We start from the raw sequence: 22,400 nt of genomic DNA on the forward strand, positions 1-22,400 counted from the left end.
TCTTTCTTTCTTTCTTTCTTTCTTTCTTTCTTTCTTTCTTTCTTTCTTTCTTTCTTTCTTTCTCTCTCTCTCTCTCTCTCTCTCTCTCTCTCTCTCATGTTCTTTAAAAGAACTGGAGGGGAACTTTTAACTTCTTAATGAGGATGAGAGAAGTTGATAGAGTCAGAGGAGAGCCCATCAATCTCTCTCAAAGCAGAGTAACAATACAGCTTCATTTGGGGATTGCAAAACCCAAGGCCCTCTGCAGCTGGGTGGGACTGAGCCAAGGACATGCTGTGAGGGATCAGGGGACAAGCACAGTCTCGATCACAGGTGCGCTCAGAGAGTCGGTGTGTGGGAACTTAAGCCCAGGTCTGTTTTCATAAGAGAACAAGGAAGTTAAAGAAAAAAAACACCAACATTCTTTTGTCTTCATGTTGGCAACTCATGTATTGACACTTCATGCGCTGACTAAGTGTCTAGAACATAGGAATTATCCCAGCAAACAACTAGTTGCACATGGACAGACAACAGGGCCTAGGGCCACAGCTTAGTGAAAAACCATTTCCCATTTGCCTGACATATGTGAGGCCCCAGGTTCAATTCTCAGCACTGGGAGGAAATGGGTCAAGGGAAGCAAAGGATCTAAACACACACCTTTCCAACAGGGGTATAACATGCAAATTAAAACTACTACTCTCTTTGAGGGGCTAGGAAGATGGCTCGGTCAAGAAACTAGTTACCACATGAGCATGAAGACCCCAGTTTGATCCTCAGAACCTATGTAAAAAGTTGGTGCATGCCTTTAATCCAGCACTTGGGAGGCAGATCCAGGAGGCTGGCTGGCTATGAGTTTAAGGCCAGCCTGATCTACAGATTGCGTTCCGGTACAGCCAAGGATATACAGAGGAACCCTGTCTCAAAACAACCAAAGCCAACAACAACAATAAAACCAGAAGAACAAAACCAAACCAGAAAAACGTATTATCTTAGTCCTGGGGAGGTAGAGACAAGACGATTCCGGGTTCGCTGCTAGCCAGAGAATAACAGGCCACTAAAAGGCTCTGCCTTCAAAGCCAACGTAGCTAGAGCTGGGAGCAATGACACTTGAGGTCATCTGGCCTCTACATGCATGAACATATATATGTTCAAGCACACACCTACAACACAGACGTGTACATCTGTGTGTGCATGTACACACACGAGTGCAATTATGATGAGATACTAGTCCATTTGAATTGAGAAGGTAGAAGGTAAGACACAGAATCCGAGGAAGCGGCCCTAAGTGGCTTGAGGCTGTGCAGAAACTGAATCCTCCTCCAATGCTGGCAAGAGTGTAAAAACTTTTGATCCACCATTGTGGAAAATTGGGTGCAGTTCTTCCAAAGGTGACACATATAGGATCACCATGTGACCTAACAATTCTACTTGTAAAAATACACACACACACCCCCAAAAAAGAAACTCAAAGCAAATGCTGATAATTGCTCGGTGAAAATGACAAGAAATTGGGATTGCAGAGAACGTTGTCCATGAGGTCCTTGCCATTCAGTCACAAGGACCTGGATTTGGATCCTTGGCACCATGTAAAAAGCTGGCACTGTGTGTGTGGCTGACGCCTGCAGCTCTGGGGGAAAGGAGTGAGCCGAGCTAGCCAAACCCACAGGCTCCAGATTCAGTGGAAGACCTGTCTCAGAAAGAGGAGATGGCACAAGAGGTAGAGGACTGCGATGCACTGCACTGTGATGCTGAGCACTGTGACCTGAGCTGGAAGGAGAGATGACTCCCACAAGCTTTGTTCTGACACACACACACACACACACACACACACTCATGCACACACTCATACATACAATCTCATACTCACACACACTCATACACACATACACACACTCACATTCACACACACACACTCATACATACAATCTCATACTCATACACACTCATACACACATACACACACGCTCACATTCACACACACACTCATACACACACTCATACAATCTCATACTCACACACACTCATACACACATACACACATGCTCACATTCACACACACACTCATACATACAATCTCATACACACACTCATACACACATACACACACGCTCACATTCACACACACACTCATACATACAATCTCATACTCACACACACTCATACACACACACACACACACACACACACACACACACACACACACACACACACCCCTTTTGGGGCAGTGCAGGAAGTCCCATAGTAGAGTTTGCAGACATAAGGCTTTGAGTTTGATCCCTAAGGGTGAGGGTGGAGAGTCACCTCCTGTAACCCAGTGTTAACTAATCAGTTCTCTTTCCATAGTTCCATTCCATCCAACTTTACAAGGAAAGCTGCTTTGAAATAGTCAATGTGCTTTTGTTCTCTGTTCTCCCTCAGGTTAGCCTCTCTGTTTACACAGCCAGCCTCCTCCAGCAGCCTGCCACTCACTGGAGGGAATGTGGTATCTTAGGAATGAAAACAGGTTGGTAAGAAGTTTAAGCAGTGGGGCTAAAGATGTGTTTCTGTGGGCGGAGTACTCACTGAACAGGCGTGAAGCCTCAGATTTGATCACCAGGGGTCCCAGAAACAGGTCCTGGTGGCTCAGGATTATAATGCCAGCACTGAGGAGATAGAAGCAGAAGTTCAGAAACCAAGGTTTTCCTAGGCTTCATGAGATCCTGCCTCATTCATTTAAAATGAAAAGATACTAAAACAACATTGCTATAATGGTTTTCTTTTTCTTCTTTTAAAGCATGTGAGTGTTGCAGGATATTTGATCACACACTGTGTTATTTCCTGCAAAAATCTGGTTTTAGTCGCAGTGTGGCTCAGCCTTAGGACACACCTTTAATCCAAGAGCTTTCTGCTTGAATATTGCAAACAAGATTAAATAAAGTCACCCATCGGTCAAGAGGCAGAGCAAGCAACGAGTTGAAAGGAAGTGAACATAGGATTATTAAGAGGGTAAGAAGAGGGAGTCGGGAGGTGGATAGAGGAAACTCACAGGAAGTAGAAAGGAGGGACATTCGGTCTGAAGGAGGTCTGTTGGGACAGTGAGAGAGGGGATTTGCTCTGGGAAGTCAGCTGAAGAGGAGGTCGGCTGGGTGCTTGCTCTGCCTCTCTGAGCCAGCAGGCTTACACCCCAGCACCTGGCTCCCAAGTCTCCGTTGGTAAAACTGAACAACTGATATGTACATGAATATTACACATGTATGTTCAGTACCCAAGGAGGTCAGAAGATGATGTCAGATCCCCTGAAGCCGGTGTTACAGATGGTTGTTAGCCTGCAATGTGGATGCTGGGAGTCGAACCCGGGTCTTCTGCCAGAACAGTACTCCTCAGACTTTACCTTGATTCTTTGACAGAATGAAAACTTGGCCATGAACAGTTTATAGCTGTATTACTCATAATAGCCAGAATGTTTCTACCAATTATCCAACAACAGAGGAACAGCCTAGCAAAATTCGGTGCTCCGTCTATACACCAGAAGGCTATTTGGCCTCAAAAGTAAAGAACGATGGGACTGGGGCCGTAGCTCAGTTGGGAGAGTGCTTGCTCAGCACATACAAAATCCTGAGTTCAGTCTCCAGCACCATATAGTTCAGGCATAGTGACATGACCCCAGGAGGGGGGAGCAAAAGAGTCCTCGGCTACTTAGTGAGTTTGAAGCCAGTATTAGCTACATGAGATCTTATTGGAGGGAGGAGGGAAGAGGAGGACGGAGAGAAGAGGAGGAAGAGAAGGATGGTTCAGCAGTTAAGAGCACAGGCCACTCTTCCAGAAGACCCAGGGTGATGTAGGCTGGGGAGGGAGCTTTTCCTGGCAGGAAGAAGAAAGGGTGGTGAGAGGCATGGAACTGTAGCTCATTGGTAGAGCATTTGCCTAGCATGTACAAGGTCTTAGGTTCAAATCCAAGCACATGAAAGAAAGAAGGGAGGAAGGGAGGGAGAGAAGGAGGGAAGAAGGGAAGGAGCCAAGAGCTTGGAGGAATTTCTCTACTCTAAGGTGCTGGAGAAACAAAGTGTCATGTCTGGGCAATGTGTGGATCAACCAGACTGAACACAGGACATGTGTTGTAAGACTACATGATGTGGTATATGCCTTCAGGGAAGCCACAGCCAGCTCTTTGTGTCCTTGCCCTCTTCACTGAAGAATCAACCAACTGCAGACAGAAAACCCTTGAAAAGGCTGGGAACAAATCCTAGCACTTGGGAGGAAGCAGAGGCAGGAGGATTACTGTGAATTCAGTGCCAGCCTGGCCTAAAGAGTGAGTTCCTATTTCACTAAAGACAAAAAAAAAAAAAAAAAAAAAAAAAAAAAAAAAAAAAAAAGCATTTAAAGTTGGGCGGTGGCGGTGGTGGTGAAGCCTTTAATTCCAGCAGAGGCAGGCGGATCTCTGTGAGTTCCTGGCCAGACTGGTCTGGTAAGCAAGTTCCAGGACAGCCAAGACTGGTTCATAGAAAAATCCTGTGTCAATAATAACTTTTTTTTTTTTTAAAAAAGCATTTGAAAAAAAATTCCAGAAACCTCTAAAAATCAAAAACAGGGGCTATAGAAATGGCTTAGTGACTAAGAACACAGACTGCTCTTCCAGAGTCTCCAGGTTCAATCCCCCAGCCCCCACACAGTGGCTAACAACTGTCTGTAACTCCAGCCCAAAGCATCTGGTGCCCTCTTCTAGCCTCTGATGGTGCCTACATATCTGTGCAGGTGAAATATCTAAACACATAAAGCAAAATTAAATAAAATCTCAAAAACAAAAGAAGAGGAAAAAAACCACTGATGCATTAAGTATTCTAATAATTACAAAAGGGGGTGTGGCTACTGTAGAGTACTTGCCTGACCTTCAATGAAGACTGGGGTTAGCTCCCTAGAACCGGACGGAAGGATGAATGCTGACTGAGTAACTAATTTGCTGTTACTTGCTATGTGGGTGACAGATTGGGCTGCAGTTAAAAACATAGTCTGCACTTCCTTCTCTAGGCGCTTGTCTCCTTCAAGTCTTCCTTAGCCACGCATTGGACCTAACCACTGGCCTCAAATACACCCAGATCTGAGCTGACAGACACCTTGACACTGGAAGTGATGGCCAAGCTACTGGGCTCTATCAACCCCCACACTGAAGATTGATAGCTTAAGTTGAGACAGGACCACACAAATCGGCCAGCTAATTTCTGAAGCCAGGTTGGAAGATTTATGCCACCTCCAGTATGCAACTGTCCAAATGCCCATTCACCAATTCAAAAACAAAAAAAAAAAAGATTTACAGTGACTTATTGCTCATAAACTCACATAGGAAGGACAGCAAAAATCTTAATGAGCCAGGCAGTGATGGCGCACGCCTTTAATCCCAGCACTTGGGAGGCAGAGGCAGGTGGATTTCTGAGTTCGAGGCCAGTCTGGTCTACAGAGTGAGTTCCAAGACAGCCAGGGCTATACAGAGAAACCCTGCCTCGAAAAACAAAACAAAACAAAACAAACAAACAAAAAACAAAAAGAAAGGAAAAAATCTTAATGACCGAACCAGATAATTTGAATGAATCTTATAAAAATAATGATGGCTGGGCGTGGTGGCCGACGCCTTTAATCCCAGCACTCGGGAGGCAGAGGCAGGCAGATTTCTGAGTTCGAAGCCAGCCTGGTCTACAAAGTGAGTTCCAGGACAGCCAAGGCTATACAGAGAAACCCTGTCTCAAAAAACTAAAACCAAAACCAAAATAATAATAATAATAATAATAATAATAATAATAATAATAATAATAATAAATAAATAAATAAATAAATAAAAACATCAGAATCAGGTCTGGTGGTGTGCCTTAGGTCTTAGTCCCAGAACTCAGGAGGTAGAAGAGAGTGAGGCAAGCTAGGAAGACATGGAAAAGAAAGGATCATGGGAAAGAAAGGATCATGGGGAAGAAAAGATTATGGGAAAGAAACGGAAAGAAACGGAATGTGACATCCAGGAGTGTGGCTTGCTAGAAGCTGAACTCCCTTGCTAGAAGCTGAAATTTTCAGCACAATTAACAAAACATTACAATCTGGTCTACAGAGCGAGTTCCAGGACAGCCAGGGATACAAGGAGAAATTCTGTCTTGGCTTGGGGTGGTGGTGGTGGTGCTATAGTGTAGATTGCTCATGTGAAGAAAATATTCTTTTGTTTGTTTGCTTGTTTGTTTTTGTAGAGATATCTGAAGTAAAATTGGTAAAGCAGTAAAATGTATGCATGAAATGAAGGGACATGACCTTTGAATTTAACCTTATCTTTTTCCTGGCTGCCATAGATGGCTCTCAAAGGCTCTCACAAACAATATTATTACCTTGTTAACAGTAAAAACATGTCTACTCTCTTGTGATCTTGTATAGGAAGGATTCCATAGACTTTGTGACCTATGGAGCCACCCTCTGACCTCATTTATTGAAAAGGTTTAAGGAAAAGAATTCCTTAGAAACCCTTTGAACAATGAAATGCAGAAGTCACCAAAATCTAGCTGGGTGTGGTGGTGCCTGCCTGTAATCCCAGCACCAAGGAAGTAGAAGCCAGGAGTTCAAAGTCACCCTCAGCCACATACCAAAGTTTGATACAAGAGACTCTGTCACAAACTCTCTTTAATAAACATCACTCACTGCCTAGTGAGAGAGCTTTTGGCTAGCCTGGGTTACATAGTGAATTCAGGGACAGCCTGGGGTTCATAGTACAACCTGTACTCAAGAAACAAAAATGGTGATTTAGCTAAGTGGTAAAGCACTGGCTTAGTGTGCAAAGTTCTAAGTTTGATCCCCAGTACCTCACAGATAGATAGATAGATAGATAGATAGATAGATAGATAGATAGATAGATAGATAGATAGATAGATATTCACCCTGGCATGGTGAGGATGTAATTTCAGTACACTGAAGGCATCAAGAGTTTGAGGCCGTGCCAGGTGTGGTGGTGCATGCCTTTAATCCTAGCACTCGGGAGGCAGAGGCAGGCAGATTTCTGAGTTCGAGGCCAGCCTGGTCTACAAAGTGAGTTCCAGGACAGCCAGGGCTATACAGAGAAACCCTGTCTCAAAAAACCACACAAAAAAAAAAAAAAAAAAGAGTTTGAGGCCACCCTGGGCTACACAGCAAGATCACATCTCAACACAAACAAAACTTAAAATAAAGGCAAGTAAAATTAAAAACAAAGAAATGCTGGAGAGACGTCTCAGAGGTTAAGAGTGTCTCACGTTCCTGCAGAGGACTGGGACTTAAAAGGCAGAGGTTAGGAGAGAAGGAAGGGAGGGAGATGGGGGTGGGGACAGCATGGGGACAGTGTGGGGACAGTGTGGGAGTGGTGGTACACACCTATGATCTGGTAAGAGGTATTTGTTTAGAAGTTACTTTTGCTAATAGCCATTGACTCTGGTCCACAGGAAAGCCTGGCACCTCTGCCTTCCCTCTGCCCCTGTTCCCTTCACTCTGTGATACCTGCTTACCTCTGCTCCTGCCAGTGTCTACCTAGAAAGCAGAGATAAAAGTATCTCATTTCCCTTCAAGGTTGAAGGCACAAAGATACTCATCTACTAAATCTGCAGTCACCTAGTAGGGCCTGAGGCAGTCAAATCACAGGCAAGATACTGTTTCAAAGGTAGAGAAGCTACAAAATGGAGCAGGGGTGTGTGTGTGTGTGTGTGTGTGTGTGTGTGTGTGTGTGCTCATGCACTTGCTCACACATCTCTGAGGATGCTTGTGCCACAGTGCACATGTGACCTATGAAGATCTGAGGCCGGTGGCCTCTTCCTTCCCATCTTAAGGCAAGGCACGCAGTCCAGCTTTCCCGTGAGCTATCCACCTACTATTTTGTAGGACACAGATTCATTCTCTCTTGCTATCGACAATCGATCTTGCTTCCTCCCAGGGCTACAGGTGAAGAGCAGAGCTGCACCACAGCCAGGAATTCTTAATCACCAACACCACCTGCTCACCATTCTGACTTTTCAAGTCTGACACTCATGTCAGTACCCCAAAGATGACCACATTGACTAGATTTCCTATGTAGAAATTTGGGTTGGGTGGGTGAACATGGCCTGTTGGGATTGGAGGCGTGCGCCACCACGCCCAGCAAAGTTCTTTTTTAAAAAAATAAAATAAAAGCCTGGCTGGGAAGTGGTAGTGCACACCTTTAATCCCAATCCCAGCACTTGGGAGGCAGAGGCAGTGGATTTCTGAGTTCCAGGCCAGCCTGGTCTACTGAGTGAGTTCCAGGACAGCCAGGGCTATACAGAGAAGCCCTGTCTCAAAAACCTAAATAAACAAAAAACAAAACAAAAAACCCTTGTAAGGATGAAGCTACTGCCAATACAGTCATAACCAATAAACTAAACAGCATGTTGCTGGATCTATTTGCTATTTTTTTTTTAGAGCAGCAGGCACTATTTCTGTGTAAAATATGTACACACATCAGCAAATAATGCCAAGCAAACCAAGGGAATGCCACTGTTAGATATTTCTAGACAAGAAAATCCAAGCCAGATTGGTGGTGTCCCACACCTTTAGTCCCAGCATTTGGGCGGCGGAAGCAAGTGGGTTTCTGCAAATTAGAGGCCAGCTTGGTCTACAGAAGGAGTTCCAGGACAGCCAGGGCTACACAGAGAAAGAAACCCAGTCTTGAAAAAGGAAAGAAAGAAAGAAAGAAAGAAAGAAAGAAAGAAAGAAAGAAAGAAAGAAAGAAAGAAAGAAAGAAAGAAATTCCTCGAAAAGTTCTTTTGGTCTGGTGAGATGGTTCAGTGGTTAAGAGCGCTGACTGCTCCTCCTAGAGGTCCCGAGTTCAAATCCCAGCAACCACATGGTGGTTTGCAACCATCAGTAATGGGATCTGATGCCCTCTCCTGGTGTGTCCGAAGACAGCTATAGTGTACTCATATAAATAAATAAATAAATCTTTAAAAAAAGAGTCCTTGTCTAAACATAGTAGTCCTCTGCTTCCAGAGGCTTCCAATAAGAGAGAGAAGTTTGTGTGCTCTCTGCAGAGCTGATTGTGTACTGTGACTCTGCCCTGCAGTCACAGAGCAGACACGGGTATGCATTCTGCGGGAAGAAGACTGAGAACAGCCCAGGGCACACTGCTTATTGTTGGCATAAGGTTTCTCAGATACCAAGCTTTGGTCCAGAAGATAAGACAAGAACAGCACTCCAGAGAGAAATGAGAGTCCACCCAAATGACCAGCCACATGATGCAATCTCTAAGAGAGTCAACAGAGAGACTTCAAGGCAACGCGAGGAATAAATGATTCTCCTTTATGAAAGCGATAAGCAGGAGGCTGGGCATCTAGCTCTGCTGGCAGGACACTTGCTGCTCTTACAAAAAAAGATGGGAGTTTGCTTCCCAGCATCCACACCAGGCCGCTCCCAACGCCGCCCTCCGCGTTCTTACACCCTCTCCTGGTCTCTGCAGGCAACCATACAGATGCACATATTTGCACACATACACATTAATCAAAAATAAAATACAATAAAATCTTTGGGTAAAAGCATTCCTGTGGGGACTGGAGAAGATGGCTCTGTGGTTTAAGAGCACTGGCTGCTCTCCCAGAGGACCCAGGTTCAACTCCCAGCACCCACATGGCAGCTCACAACTGTTTGTAAACTCCAGTTTCAGGAGGACCTGACACCCTCAAGCAGATAAACATGCAGGCGAAATACCAATGCACATAAAATAAAAATAAATAAATCGCTTTTTAAAATCACTTTTTTTTTTCTTGCAGGCTGCCTGGGTTCAATTCCCAGCACCCACATGTTGGTTCAGAGCCATCTGTAAGTCCAGTGCCAGGGAGTGTGCTGTCCTCCTCTGACCTTGGGCACCAGGTAGTCACATGGTACACACATATTCATACATACATACATACAAACATGAGATCAAGATGTTCATACATATAAAATAAAATAAATCTAAAAAAAAAAAAAAAGCATTCTTGTAAAAGCGTTACACACCAGGTCATGCAGCAGCTCAGGTAAATGACAGCGCATTCTGGGACCTAAGTCAGTGCGTTCCTATTGACCTGACCCCTCACAATCATGCTGCCTCATCCTAAAATGGATTAGAGCCTGGACTGCTATAGGTCTGTGTTCTGCCTTGCTGCTCGCTGCTCGCTGCTCGGGAGGTGAAATGCAGGCGTCTTGATTACCCCAGGGGTGGGAAAGCTCAGGCTGAGATGTGAGAAAGCTGATGCTTGTATTCCCTGGGTTTCAGGGCCCCAGTCACTGCTGGAGTACTGCACAGAGAAGTTGAGAACGAAGTGTCAGGGGTCTACAGGCCCTGGGGGAGTACGGGGTGGAGTGGGGAGGGAAAGCTCTGGCTTAGCTCATCGATGATGGTCCTTAGCTTGACTGTGGTTGGAGCTGGGAGCACAGAGAGGCCTGCTAGGGGAGAATTAAGCAGCAGCTTTGTAAGTGATGGTCTGCTCCACGCTCCCCATGGCGGTTCTTGATGAAGAGACAGTCCTTGGTTCCAAACTGTTCATCATGGAAAATGGAAGCATAGCGTGGACCCGAGATTAAATACCTTTTGCAGGAAGGATCGTCTGGGAAGGGAAGCTTATTGGCTAATAAACCCTCAGGGCCTCTAGGTACCTCATTAGCATGGAGAACTCTATTCTGGGCCTACATGACCACAGACCATGTTTCCTATGTGGGAAGTGTGGCACACGATCCAGGCCAGGAATTTGGCAGGGAGCACGGAGTTACCCACTGTCTCTGGTATATACCCACCAAGTTTCTGCAGTCTCAACCTGCTCTATCCACCAAGCTTCCTGGTATGGTTCGCTGTCCCACAGACTACAGTCAAAATTGCCTTAGAGATGCTGGGGGGGGGGGAAATAGAGCTCAGTGGGGGGTGTGCTTGCCCGGCATGCATGAAGCCCCGACCGTGTTTGATTCCCTAGTGCTGCATAACCTTGGTTGTGGTGGTACACATCTCTAATCCCATCACTTGGAAGGTAGAGGCAACATCAGAAGTTCAAGATCATCCTTGGCTACATACTGAGTTCAAGGACAACTTGGGAGTGGGGGGGGGGGTCTGAAACTCTTAACAACAACAACAACAAAAACAAATCAAACACCTCGAACACCTTTAATCCTAGCCTTTGGGAGTCAGAGGATGGTGGATCGTTGGAAACCAGCCCAGCCTGGTCTACAGAGTGAGTTTCAGGACAGAAGGGATGTTTCAACCTTTAATGTCACTACTGCTCTTGCACAGTTCTCAGCACCCACATGGCAGCCGACAACCATCTGTAAATCCAGTTTCTGGTGATTTGATATTCCTTTCTAGCCTCCCTGGGCATTCGAGTATCTGCTGAACATGTGTACATGCAAGCAAAACCCTCACAAACTGCCGGGCATGGTGGCGCACGCCTTTAATCCCAGCACTCGGGAGGCAGAGGCAGGCAGATTTCTGAGTTCGAGGCCAGCCTGGTCTACAGAGTGAGTTCCAGGACAGCCAGAGCTATACAGAGAAACCCTGTCTTGAAAAACCAAAAAACAAAACAAAACAAAAAAAACAACAAAAAACAAAAACAAACAAACAAACAAACAAAAACCACTCACAAACTACATGTCGGAGACCAGAGGTGTCAGATATCCTGTGGTCTGCCTGGAGATGGGTACCAGGAATTGAACCAGCATCTTTGGGAAGAGTGCTCTAACCACTGGGACATCTCCCATCCCCTGCAGGATTACTCTATTTTGTCTGTGTCAGACACAGTCACAGCAGAGCTGGGCCATGGAGCAGGGTTGTGGATAAGGCCTGAGCAAACAGGTCTGTGGCGAGAAGCGATCTTGTTTCGCTTCCTGAAAACATATCTATTGGCTGTGGCCCTTGGAAGTTGAACCAGAGGTCAGCAGATGGACCCTGTTGGGAATCCTGAAATGCCCCAGGCCCTGGGCAAGGTCTCTTAATCTTTTCAGACACCACTAAAGAGGGAAGATGGGCAGAGCTGATGCCAGGTTCCCCCAAACTGAAGAGTGGCAGAAGCATCTCCCAAAATTAAGTATCAAGCCAGATGCCAGCAAAGCTTTTAAAATGAAATTGAAAGCAATTGCCAATTAGTCCCAAGTCATGAGCTAACCCTGACCTTTGTTCCTTCCTTTCCTGGTATCTATCTGTTGCTAGGCCGGTGAACTAGCTAGCTCAGTCCGGAGGCCTGAGATCGATCCATAAACACAAATAAAACCAACTACCACACGTTGTCCTCTGACCTCCACATTCATGACGTAGCACAGACATCATAAACGTAATCAACTTAATTTTAGTTACTAATTTAATTAATTAATCTATTTATTTTGTTGTTTTGTTTTGAGACAGGGGCATGCTACATAGCCCTGATTACCCTGGAGTTCTCTATGTAAACCAGACTGGCCTCAAACACAGAGATCTGCCTGCTTCTGCCTCCCAAGTGCTAGGACGAAAGGCATGCACAACCACAAATATGATTGAGAAGGGCTTTGACAGGTTTCTCTGTGTAACAGCCCTGACTGTCCTGGAACTCCCTCTGGAGACCAGACTGGCGTCAAACTCGAATTGCTTTCCATTGTATTTAAAAAGCTTTGCTGGTAGGGCAGTGGTGGCACACACCTTTCATCCCAGCACTTGGGAGGCAGAGGCAGGCAGATTTCTGAGTTCGAGGCCAGCCTGGTCTACAGAGTGAGTTCCAGGACAGCCAGGGCTATACAGAAAAACCCTGTCTCGAAAAACCAAAAAAGAAAAAAAAAAAGCTGTGTATGTATATCTTTCATTTGGGAACTCAGAACATTGGGGCAGGGAGCAAGCAATTCTTAGTGCCACGGATTTGAGCAGCATTCGTTACCTAATGCAACACAGGGCTGTCGGAGATGGCTCGCCAGTTAAGAACAAATAGGGCTCTAACAATTTGGTTCTCTGCACTCATATCGGGCAGTTCATAACTGCCTGTAATTCCAGCTCCATCAAATCCAACATCCTCTTCTGGCTGTGGAGGGGACCTGCACTGGCACACATTAGCCTCCTCCCCCCCGCCCCCCATGCGTAGCAAAAAGTAAAGTATCAAAAAGAAGAAAGAAAGAGAGAAAAGGAAAATGTAAACCAGCAATAAGATTTAGGCAAGCAAGTGGACCTGGCACGGTAGCTCTTGCCTGGGAATTTCGCATTTGGGAAGACAGGCAAGAAGGTCAGGTGTTCAAGGCCACCCTTGACGACTGAGTGAATTTGAGGCCACCGTGGGCTGCTCGAGAACCTGTCTCAATGAAACAAAACCCAGATCATTGTGTGCCTTTTGAATAACTTCAGAACAGCGCAGCTGTGTCAACAGCTTAGGTCACAGAAGCCTCTTCCTGCCGTGGTGAGCAGAGCATGGAGATTTATAGTCGGTCAAAGTAGAGAATAAATGACTGCTGATTGTCTGTCTGTAGATGGAACCTCCACTCAAGGCTCAGGAAACATCTCAGATGAAGAGGTGGGAAGAGTGTAAGAGCTGGGGAAGACAGAGGAGACGTCCGGAATGCTCAGCTGCCAGAGCTCACAGCAGCGGTGATTTCCAGCACAGGATCTGGGCAAGACTGGGTTTGTCAGCATCCTGCAGTTGGCAGAGGCAGGGCTCACAAGTTACCAGTCGATGGGGGAGCATTTCTTTAGTGGTGTAGCCACTGGTAAGGCATCTATGCTCCTGTGACATCAACAACCCTAATGTAATTCATCCCACCCCAAACCAACCCCCCATACACCCCATGAAAGTGGATGGGGGATCTCTTAGGAGTCGGGTGAGGATGAGAGATACTATGGGATGTCTATGGTTGACATGTGCACTATACTTGTGTATGAAGACACCATAATGAAACCCAGTATTATGTATAATTAACACGTGCTATGAAGACATTAGAGATGTTAAAATGACAACTTGGTGCTCTACACTTTAACAAAATAAAAATATTGCAGGGAGAAAACAAAACAAAGAAAGCTAAACAAATGAACCTGAGCCTTCATATATGTGTACCATGTGTGTGTGGATCACGTGTGCCTAGTGTCTGTGGAGACCACAAGAAGGCATTGGATTCTTCTGCAACTGAAGTTACAGATGGTTGTGAGCTGCTGTGTAGGTGCTGGCAACTAAACCCGGGTCCTCTGTAAAGGCAGCAAGTGCTCTTAACTACTGTGCATCTCTCCAGCAACTAGCCTGCTTTAAAAAAAAAAAAAAAAGTGTTTGTTTTAATCTTAAGTGTGCATGTGTGTAGTGTGACTTATCTTGTGTGCCTGGCCCTTTAAGAATTCTTAGCGGTTAGAACTGCTTGGCCCTTCTAACCAATTGGGCTTGCAGAGTGAGAAGAGAAGGCAGCTGGAAGTGAACTGGGCTAGCAGAGTGAGATGAAGGTGGGATATAAGAAAGAAAGAAAGTAGCCGGGCATGGTGGCGCATGCCTTTAATCCCAGCACTCGGGAGGNAGAGGCAGGCNGATTTCTGAGTTCNAGGCCAGCCTGGTCTACAAAGTGAGTTCCAGGACAGCCAGGGCTATACAGAGAAACCCTGTCTCGAAGAAAAAAAAAAAAAANAACTGTTATATTTTGATGGTTTATAATACATAGTTTCAGAGTTGTAATGCTTGGATGATTTTTGTGGTTTGCTGTGCCAAATGATTTTTGTTGGTATCTGTGATACAGTATCTGGATACAGTTTCTAAGAGATGTCATGTTTGGTTGTTTTTTTTTTTTTTAACTGTATAAAATCCCCTGCTTGAGAGCTGAAAAATACACTCAGATTCAAACTGCCTCTGTGTTTGTTTCTGTTTGCGACCACCTAATCCTTACCCACCTGGTCTTGAGAACCCACATCCCAGGGATCCCCATACCAGGCTGGGGTGGTCCTTGGCACCCTCTTAACTAGGGTACCTAAAGCAATCAAAAGATGTGGAGACTCGTCGGCACAGTCAAGGCACTCAGGTCAGCCTCTTTCCTCCCGACTCCCTTGCAAACCACCCTGAGATTTCTTGTCCCTCAGCCTATCCGCCAATCATCTGCATCCTCAGGGAGCTTGTGGCTCTAACTTTTAGACAATAGTGACTGACTACATTGTAGCATTGGTTGGCAGGAAGGAATAACCCTGGCCCCTGGAACTGAACCTGCAAACCCAGTGTCACGTAAACTCCCTGCCTCCATATCCTAAGCACTGAGCCTGCAGCGTGTTCCTCCGCGGGTGGCTTTTTCTCATACTGCTTTGGGAGTGTATGTTTGAGAACTGCCTTATCCTGAAGTAAAGTTACAATCTTAGTTGTGTTACTATGTGTTGGGGACAGAAACCCAGGGCCCCATTGCATCCTTGACGAGCACTGACCATTGAGCTACATCCCCAGCCATAAAGCTCTGATGTTTAGCTACTGCACATATGGCGATTCACTTGCACCAGCTACAACCTGCAATTACGATTCCAGAAAGCCAGTAAGTCCTTGTGACAAATAAAATCTAAAGCGAGACCATTAATAAGAGGTCATTTTCCTAACCCACAGCCTTTTGAACAATGGTCATTAAGAGCACAAAAATAACATTGTAATTTTGTTTTGTTTTGTCGGATTTTTGAGGCAGGGTTTCTCTGTGCAGCCCTGGCTGTCCTGGAACTCGCTCTGTAGACCAGGCTGGCCTCCAACTCAGAGATCCACCTGCCTCTGCCTCCCAAGTGCTGGGATTAAAGGTGTGTGCCACCACTGCCGCAACCACCGGGCTAACATGTTCTTTAAAAGGACCTCAGAGAGCAAGTGTGGTGGTGTACATGTAAAATCCTACCACACTTAATATGTAGCCGAGATAAGCCTCAAACTCACAGTAAGGCAGTAGGAGTGATGTGTTAGGATAACCTGGTCTACAGAGTTCTTGACCAGCCTTGCTACAGAGTGAGACCTTGAGTGTCCCTCCCCCCCACCTCTGTTACCCCCTCCCCTCCCCCAAAATGCAGATGTGATAACTCATATTAAATTCAGCATTTGGGAAGCTGAGGCAGGAGGTGGGGTTATGAGTTTGAAGCTACCCTGGGCTACAGAATTGAGACTCTGTCTCGGTAAAAATCAAACAAACAAGTACAACCCCTTCTCCCTAAAACTAGACCTCAGTGGTGGCGGCAGTGAGATGACTCAGCAGCTTAAGGTCCTTTTGGCCAAGCCTGAGGGCGACCAGAGTTCAATCCCTGAGACCCACATAGTGGAAGGAGATTGTCAGAAGTTGCATGGACAAATGCACACAAGTATTTCTGAAAATGTTTAAAAACAAAACAAACCAAAACAAAACTTAGACCTGAGGGTGTTGAAACCAACTCAGTGGCTGAACATTTGTGTGGCATATGCAAGACCGTATGTCTGGAACTCACACCCATGACACACACATACTCTCTCTCAGTCACACACACACACACACACACACACACACACACACACGGGTACATACTCTCTCTGTGTGTCACACACATACTCTCTCACATACTTGCATACACAGAGGCACACACTCACTCTCACATACACATACACACACACAGGTGCTCTCTCTTTCTCTCTCTCTCTCTCTCTTTCACACACACACACACACTGTGGCAATTAATCATGGTACCCACTGGCTGGGGTTCCCTATGACTGGGAACACAACATGACAACTTGTCATATTAGACCACTTATATGTGTTGCCTTACATTCAGGCCCTCAGAGTCAGTCACCTCGACACCCGGCCTTTCCTGCGGGGATGGACTTTAACCTCAAACCCTGAGCCAACAACAATCTGCCTTAAACTGTTCTTGTCAAGTATTTAAGTAAAGAAAAGGAAACCATATAAACAAGAAGGAAGAAATAAAAAGCAGAGCTGGGTGTGGTGACCCATGCCTGTGGGCCAGCATTGGGGGGCGGGGTTTGAGGCTGGAGGATTGCTGTGTCTGAGGCCTTTCTGGGCAACATAATGAGATCCCATCTCAACAACTAAAACAGCAAAGAGCTAACGAGATGTTTTAACAATTAAAAGCACCGGCTGCTCTTCCAGAGGACTTGGCTTCAGTTCCCAGCACCCACACGGTGGTTCTGCAACCATCTTGAATTCTAGTTCCAAGGGATCTGATGCCCTCTTCTTGCTTCTAAGGACAGCAGGCAAGCCCACCATGGTACACAGACATACAGACAGGAAAGACATCCCTGCGCATGAAAGTCAATTTTTAAAAATTACCCAATAAAATCAATAAAACCACAAAGGGCGGAAGGAAAAGAAGACGGAAAGGAGGGAGGAAGGAAAAAGTCTTAGGGAACGAAAAGTAACTTTGGAAACTGAGTAATGAGTTTAAGCGCAATGCGGTTTAAATGATTCTCCGAATTCATATACCAATGATTCTTAGAGTGCGGTCTTTGGATCATTGAGCCCTCTGCATTTGGGAATGGAGCAATCCATGCATGCTTTTGTGGAGTAGTAGGTTCTAGAGGGATAGCTTGACTTTGAAATGGCTCTCCCTGGCATGTTTTCTGGGTCTTCTTACCACGTGATGCTCTGGGCCATGTCATGACCCAGCGGGATGGTCCTCACCGATGCCAGACACATGCTGGCACAGTGCCCTTGGACTCTTATCCCTCAGAACTTGGAGTTAAATGAACTCTAAAGAGAAGCTTACCAATGGCTCTGTTCTTTGGCGGTCAGTTATAGCACTAGAGAACAAGCCATTAAAGCTCACTGGGCAGTACATTTAAGACCTGTGCAATTTCCATATGTAATTACACCATAAAGTTCTATGATCACTCAATATAACCTTTCTGAAGGAACCCAAAGAAGCAAACTGCAAAGAACTATTTGGGGACAATAAAGAGATTGAGTCCAGGACTGCCCCAGCACTGGATGGAGCGCTCACTTTTGCCATCTGAAGGGAACGGCTGGTAGATGTGCCTTTATGAATACAAAGAGAAAGCACATGCGAGTCTTTACTTGAGTGTAACAAACTCTTCCTACAAAACAAGCGAGTTGAGGGTGGCACTTGCAGAACAAGATTCTGAGTTTGATTCCTGATGCCACCAAAATAAAAGAGAGAAAGAGAGAATGAAAGAAATAAAAGAAAGACAGAGGGAGAGAAGGAAGATAATGATGAAGTTTTGATTTTTTTTTTTTTTTTTTGGTTGGAGTCAGGGGCAGGAGCTGGTTCAGCACACCTGCCCTTTGATGGAACTGCTAAGGTCCAGGTCAAGTCTAAATCTTAGCTAACGGGGGGTGAGTCCCCACCTCAAAGGAAAGGCTGAAAGCAATAGCTGCCAGCTCCTGCCTCTCCACGGACAGAAAGCTACCACCGTAAGAATGCATTAGCCACAAACTAACCACACTCAGAGATTAGGTAACGTGCCCCTTGGTCATTAACTCTGTGCAGAGCAGCCAGGGTTGTATGGCAAGACAAGCTAGCTCTTCCAATTCTTGTTCTTTCCAGTTCACCAAAACCAGCAACCTGAGCCAGGCATGGTGATTCATGCCTGTAATTTCACAGCTTCAGAGGCTGAGACAGGAAGATGAATAGCTTCAAGTTGCAGGGCAGCCCGGGTTACACACCAAGACCCTGCCTCAAAAAACACAAAGAAAACCCAAATATGGAGCTGGCGTGCTGGGCGGCGGCAGCAGCAAAGCCTGCCTGTAACCTAATCAGAGGGTGGAGGACAACAGCTTCCCACACCATCATGCCTGGAGCACCATCTAATGCTCCCCTCTGATTCCCTTCATCCTCCCACCAGTTTGGGTCTGAGTCCTATGGGCCTAGGTGCTTGACCTCTGAGGGCTAGGTCAATGCCCTCAGAGATGTGTGCTGAATATTTGAGAATCCTAAGACAGAGGCTTCTGCAGGGGAGAGTAGGGGACAAACCGGATACTTCGTTTGGAAGGATGAAAGCCAGCAAGGAAGGATGCAAATATGAGAGGAATGGAAAAAAGTTGGACCAGATACTCAGAAAATATTTTTTTCTCTCTCTCTCTTGATAAGTAGGTCTCTTCTGGACATAGTTTCTCTGAGGCCCAAACCCGAAGCCCTCAGAGATCACAGGCCTGAGGCAAGTGAGTGACCTGCTTTGTTTACACAGGAAAAAGTCAAAGATCAGGAATGTTGGGGCTAGGGAAACAGCTTGATCAGTAAAGCGACTGACTGCGGTACAGTCAGAAGGAACTGAGTTCAGATCCCTAACTTTCACACAAAAGCTGGGCACCGTGGTTCAGCCGCCTGTAACTTCTCAGTGCTAGGGGGTGGGGGACTAGAACTCACTGGCTAGCCATCCTGGCAGAATCAATAGGCCCCAGGCTCAGTCAAAGACCCTACCTCAAAATGGTAAGGTAAAGACAGATGAAAGAAAACACATTTATCAGTTGCCTTCACCTGCACTTAAAACACAAGTGAGGGCTGGAGAGATGATTCAGCGGTGAAGAGCACTGACTGCTCTGACAGAGGTCCTGAGTTCAAATCCCAGCAACCATATGGTGGCTCACAACCATCTATAATGGGATCCGTTGCACTCTTCTGGTGTGTGTCTGAAGACAGCTGCAGTGTACTCATATTAAAAACAAACAAACAAAAACAAAAACCACAGGTGCATGGACACCCAGCCATGAGCCCCTAGGTCCCCTCAGGAAAGAAGGCAGAGGGATGTTAAAGCACTTTACAGGAGCTGGGCATGTACTAATATCAGTGTTAGAGTGCTAATTCATACACACACACACACACACACACACCAACTTGATTCTTAATTCTCAGAAGGCTGGAACTCTCAGGTTACAAAAAGACATCTTCCAACTTGTCCGCCCAACTTCTCAGGATTGTCTTTTGATTGGGTGCACAGGATTTATCTGTTTAGCCCCGGCTGTCCTGGAATTTACTTCATAGGCCAGGCTGACCTTGAACTCAGAGACCCTGGCTCTGTCTTTTTTTTTTTTTTTTTAAAGATTTATTTATTTATTATATGTAAGTACACTGTAGCTGTCTTCAGACACTCCAGAAGAGGGCATCAGATCTTGTTACGGATGGTTGTGAGCCACCATGTGGTTGCTGGGATTTGAACTCTGGACCTTCAGAAGAGCAGTCGGGTACTCTTACCCACTGAGCCATCTCACCAGCCCCTGGCTCTGTCTTAAAGGTACACACCACTACTGTCCTCAGCCTTAGTAGTGTCTTTTAAACTTAGTAGTGTTTTCTGAGACATATTCCTCTTTCTGCCGTGCCTCCACTATTCCTTCCCAAACCCCAGTCCGCATAATACGGACAACAGGCTTAGTATCGTGCCCTTCCTCGCAATAGAGCAGAATATGCGATATGCATCCCTACTGAATGCAGAGGGTACCACCGTTCACCTTGTTGTGCAGCCAGCTCTCCCAGCTTGGCCTTTCCCCAGCAAGCTCCTGCAGTCCCCTCTGTGTCTGATCATATTAGATTTATTCAGCCAACTCTCTTCTGCCAACCCCTTTCCCAGACTTTGACCTGAAGACAGCCGAAAACAGGCCCAGAAGTGGTAATGACTGAAAACAGAGGGGTGCCGGGCAGTGGTGGTGTGGGTCTTTAGTCTCGGCACTCAGAAGGCAGAGTCAGGCAGATCTCTGTGATTTCAAGGCTAGCCTGGTGTATAGAGTGAGTTTCAGGACAACCATGGCTACACAGAGAGAACCCTGCCCCCAAAAAAGTAGAGGAGGAGGAGGAGGAGGAGGAGGAGGAGGAGGAGGAGGAAAAGGAAGGAAAAGAAAACAAAGGGAGGAAAGATCTGTTATAGTCAGTGCCCTGAGGACCCCCAAACGGTCCCCACGTTTTTCACGGAAGTTAATACAGCTGAGAGAATGCCCCAGCAGTATCCAGCTCTATTCCTCGGGTGTACTGTTAAAAGCCTCCACTCCTGGCCCTGTGTACCACATGGGACGCATACAGAATTCTGAACTAGAATTTGAACTCAGCCTGGGACTCCTGTGGCTACGAGCAGCAGCCCCAGACCCCAGGCAGGCCTGGCTTTTCCCTTTGCCTAGGTGGTAGGGTAGTGAGCGTGAGGGCCACCCAGAGTGGGGTTAGCCCCTGCCAAGCCCTGCAGATTTCCCAAGTCCCCTTCTCAGGACTGCCCAGCCCCCTCTCTTTTCGGAGAGCTGCTCGGGGTACCTGAGAGCGCGGACGCCCTGCAACTTCGAGTTCGGCCGAGGGCGAGAGAGCAGCGTCCGGGGCCCCCGCGCCCCCAGGCTTGCGATACACAACCTCCCGAGGCGCAGCATCCCGAGGTAGACAGCCATGGCTCGCTTCTGCCGCGGGTCCCGGCCGGGAGTAAACTTTGAAAGTGAACGAGGCGAGGGTGAATAAGAAGCGAAGCGGGCGGGGAGGCGGGAGGGTCGCTCTGCCTATGGGGTGAGGAGGACTGGGTCCCCGCGGGGCGGGGCGGGGCGGGGCGAGGAGAGGCCGGGAAGTGGCGACTCGGTCCTGGCCACCTTTGCGTGGGAACTGCAGCCCTTCGAGCCCGCCCTCGAAGTCCCGCCCTTGTCCCCCCCCCCCACCGGGGCTCCCAAGACTGGCTCTGCAGCACAATACAGGGCCTTCCTGCAATCATCACTCTAACTTTGGAGGGCCTAAGAGTTTCATAAACGGGAAACCAATCAACAATCTATATAGAGCCAGATGACAATGCCTGGACTGGTTGGTCCCACACGCCCATTAGGGCTTGGGTCACGTGGGAACTTCCCGGGTGGTGAGCTACAGGCCAAAGGAATCCGCCCCAGTGCCCCTGAGGCCTGCCAGCTGCAGCAGAGGGCCTCTGGGGAGAGAAAAGACAGTTGGGACCTACCGCTCTGAGGGGTAAGCCCCTCTGTACTCGGAGACCAGCGGGGACCGAGGTGCTAGCCTGGCCAGAGGCTAAGAGTCAGCTTTAGTTCGATCTTGCATCCTCCCCACGACTCGAGAAGAGTACCGGGTAGACAAGAGTAGGTGGCATCAGGGACGAGTCTGTTGTATCCTACCTTCCCTCTTTCTGCTCTAGCTTGGCGCCTTAAACACAATTCCCTCAGCTGCTCCCCTAGGCTCCAAAGGACCCTGACTTTGTGACTCAACCCACTAGCTGTGCCCTCAGGAACGTATTCTAACATGTAATCCAAGGAGGATGGGCGACAAGATCTACAAGAGGTGGCTGCTCAGTCTGTGCACTGGGATGAGCACACTAGTCCTACACTTTCTAGCTCCTCGTTGTCCTGAACGATCTGAGAAAGAAGAGAAGGAAGGCCCCTGCTCCTGAGTTGCTGAGTTGGAATGAAGAAAGCCAGGCAGGGAGGAACAGTTGGCGGAGGGTGGAGGTTAGCCTAGTGAACCTTTGCCTCGATCTGGTTCAGCTGGGGTCACGACTAATACAGCTACTCCCTCTTTGATCTCCAGAGTGACCAGATCTCTCTCTCTCTCTCTCTCTCTCTCTCTCTCTCTCTCTCTC

At 46.9% G+C, this 22,400-nt stretch overlaps 1 protein-coding gene across 2 annotated transcripts in view; it reads right to left on the minus strand.

Moving 5' to 3' along the window:
- The window catches only part of Acsf2 (acyl-CoA synthetase family member 2), a 39,133-nt gene extending 17,835 nt beyond the window's left edge, over positions 1-21,298 (minus strand). The window contains exon 1 of one of the 2 annotated variants that reach the window (XM_029546405.1): positions 21,095-21,298. In XM_029546405.1, the coding sequence (XP_029402265.1) occupies positions 21,095-21,222 (128 nt within the window). In that variant the 5' untranslated portion in view covers positions 21,223-21,298. The remainder of the gene's footprint in view (positions 1-21,094) is intronic. The other variant, XM_021212358.2, reaches the window with a different exon arrangement.
- Positions 21,299-22,400: the final 1,102 nt, after the last annotated feature.

This window comes from Mus pahari, chromosome 14 (assembly GCF_900095145.1).
Source record: "Mus pahari chromosome 14, PAHARI_EIJ_v1.1, whole genome shotgun sequence".
Taxonomy (NCBI): Eukaryota; Metazoa; Chordata; class Mammalia; order Rodentia; family Muridae; genus Mus; species Mus pahari.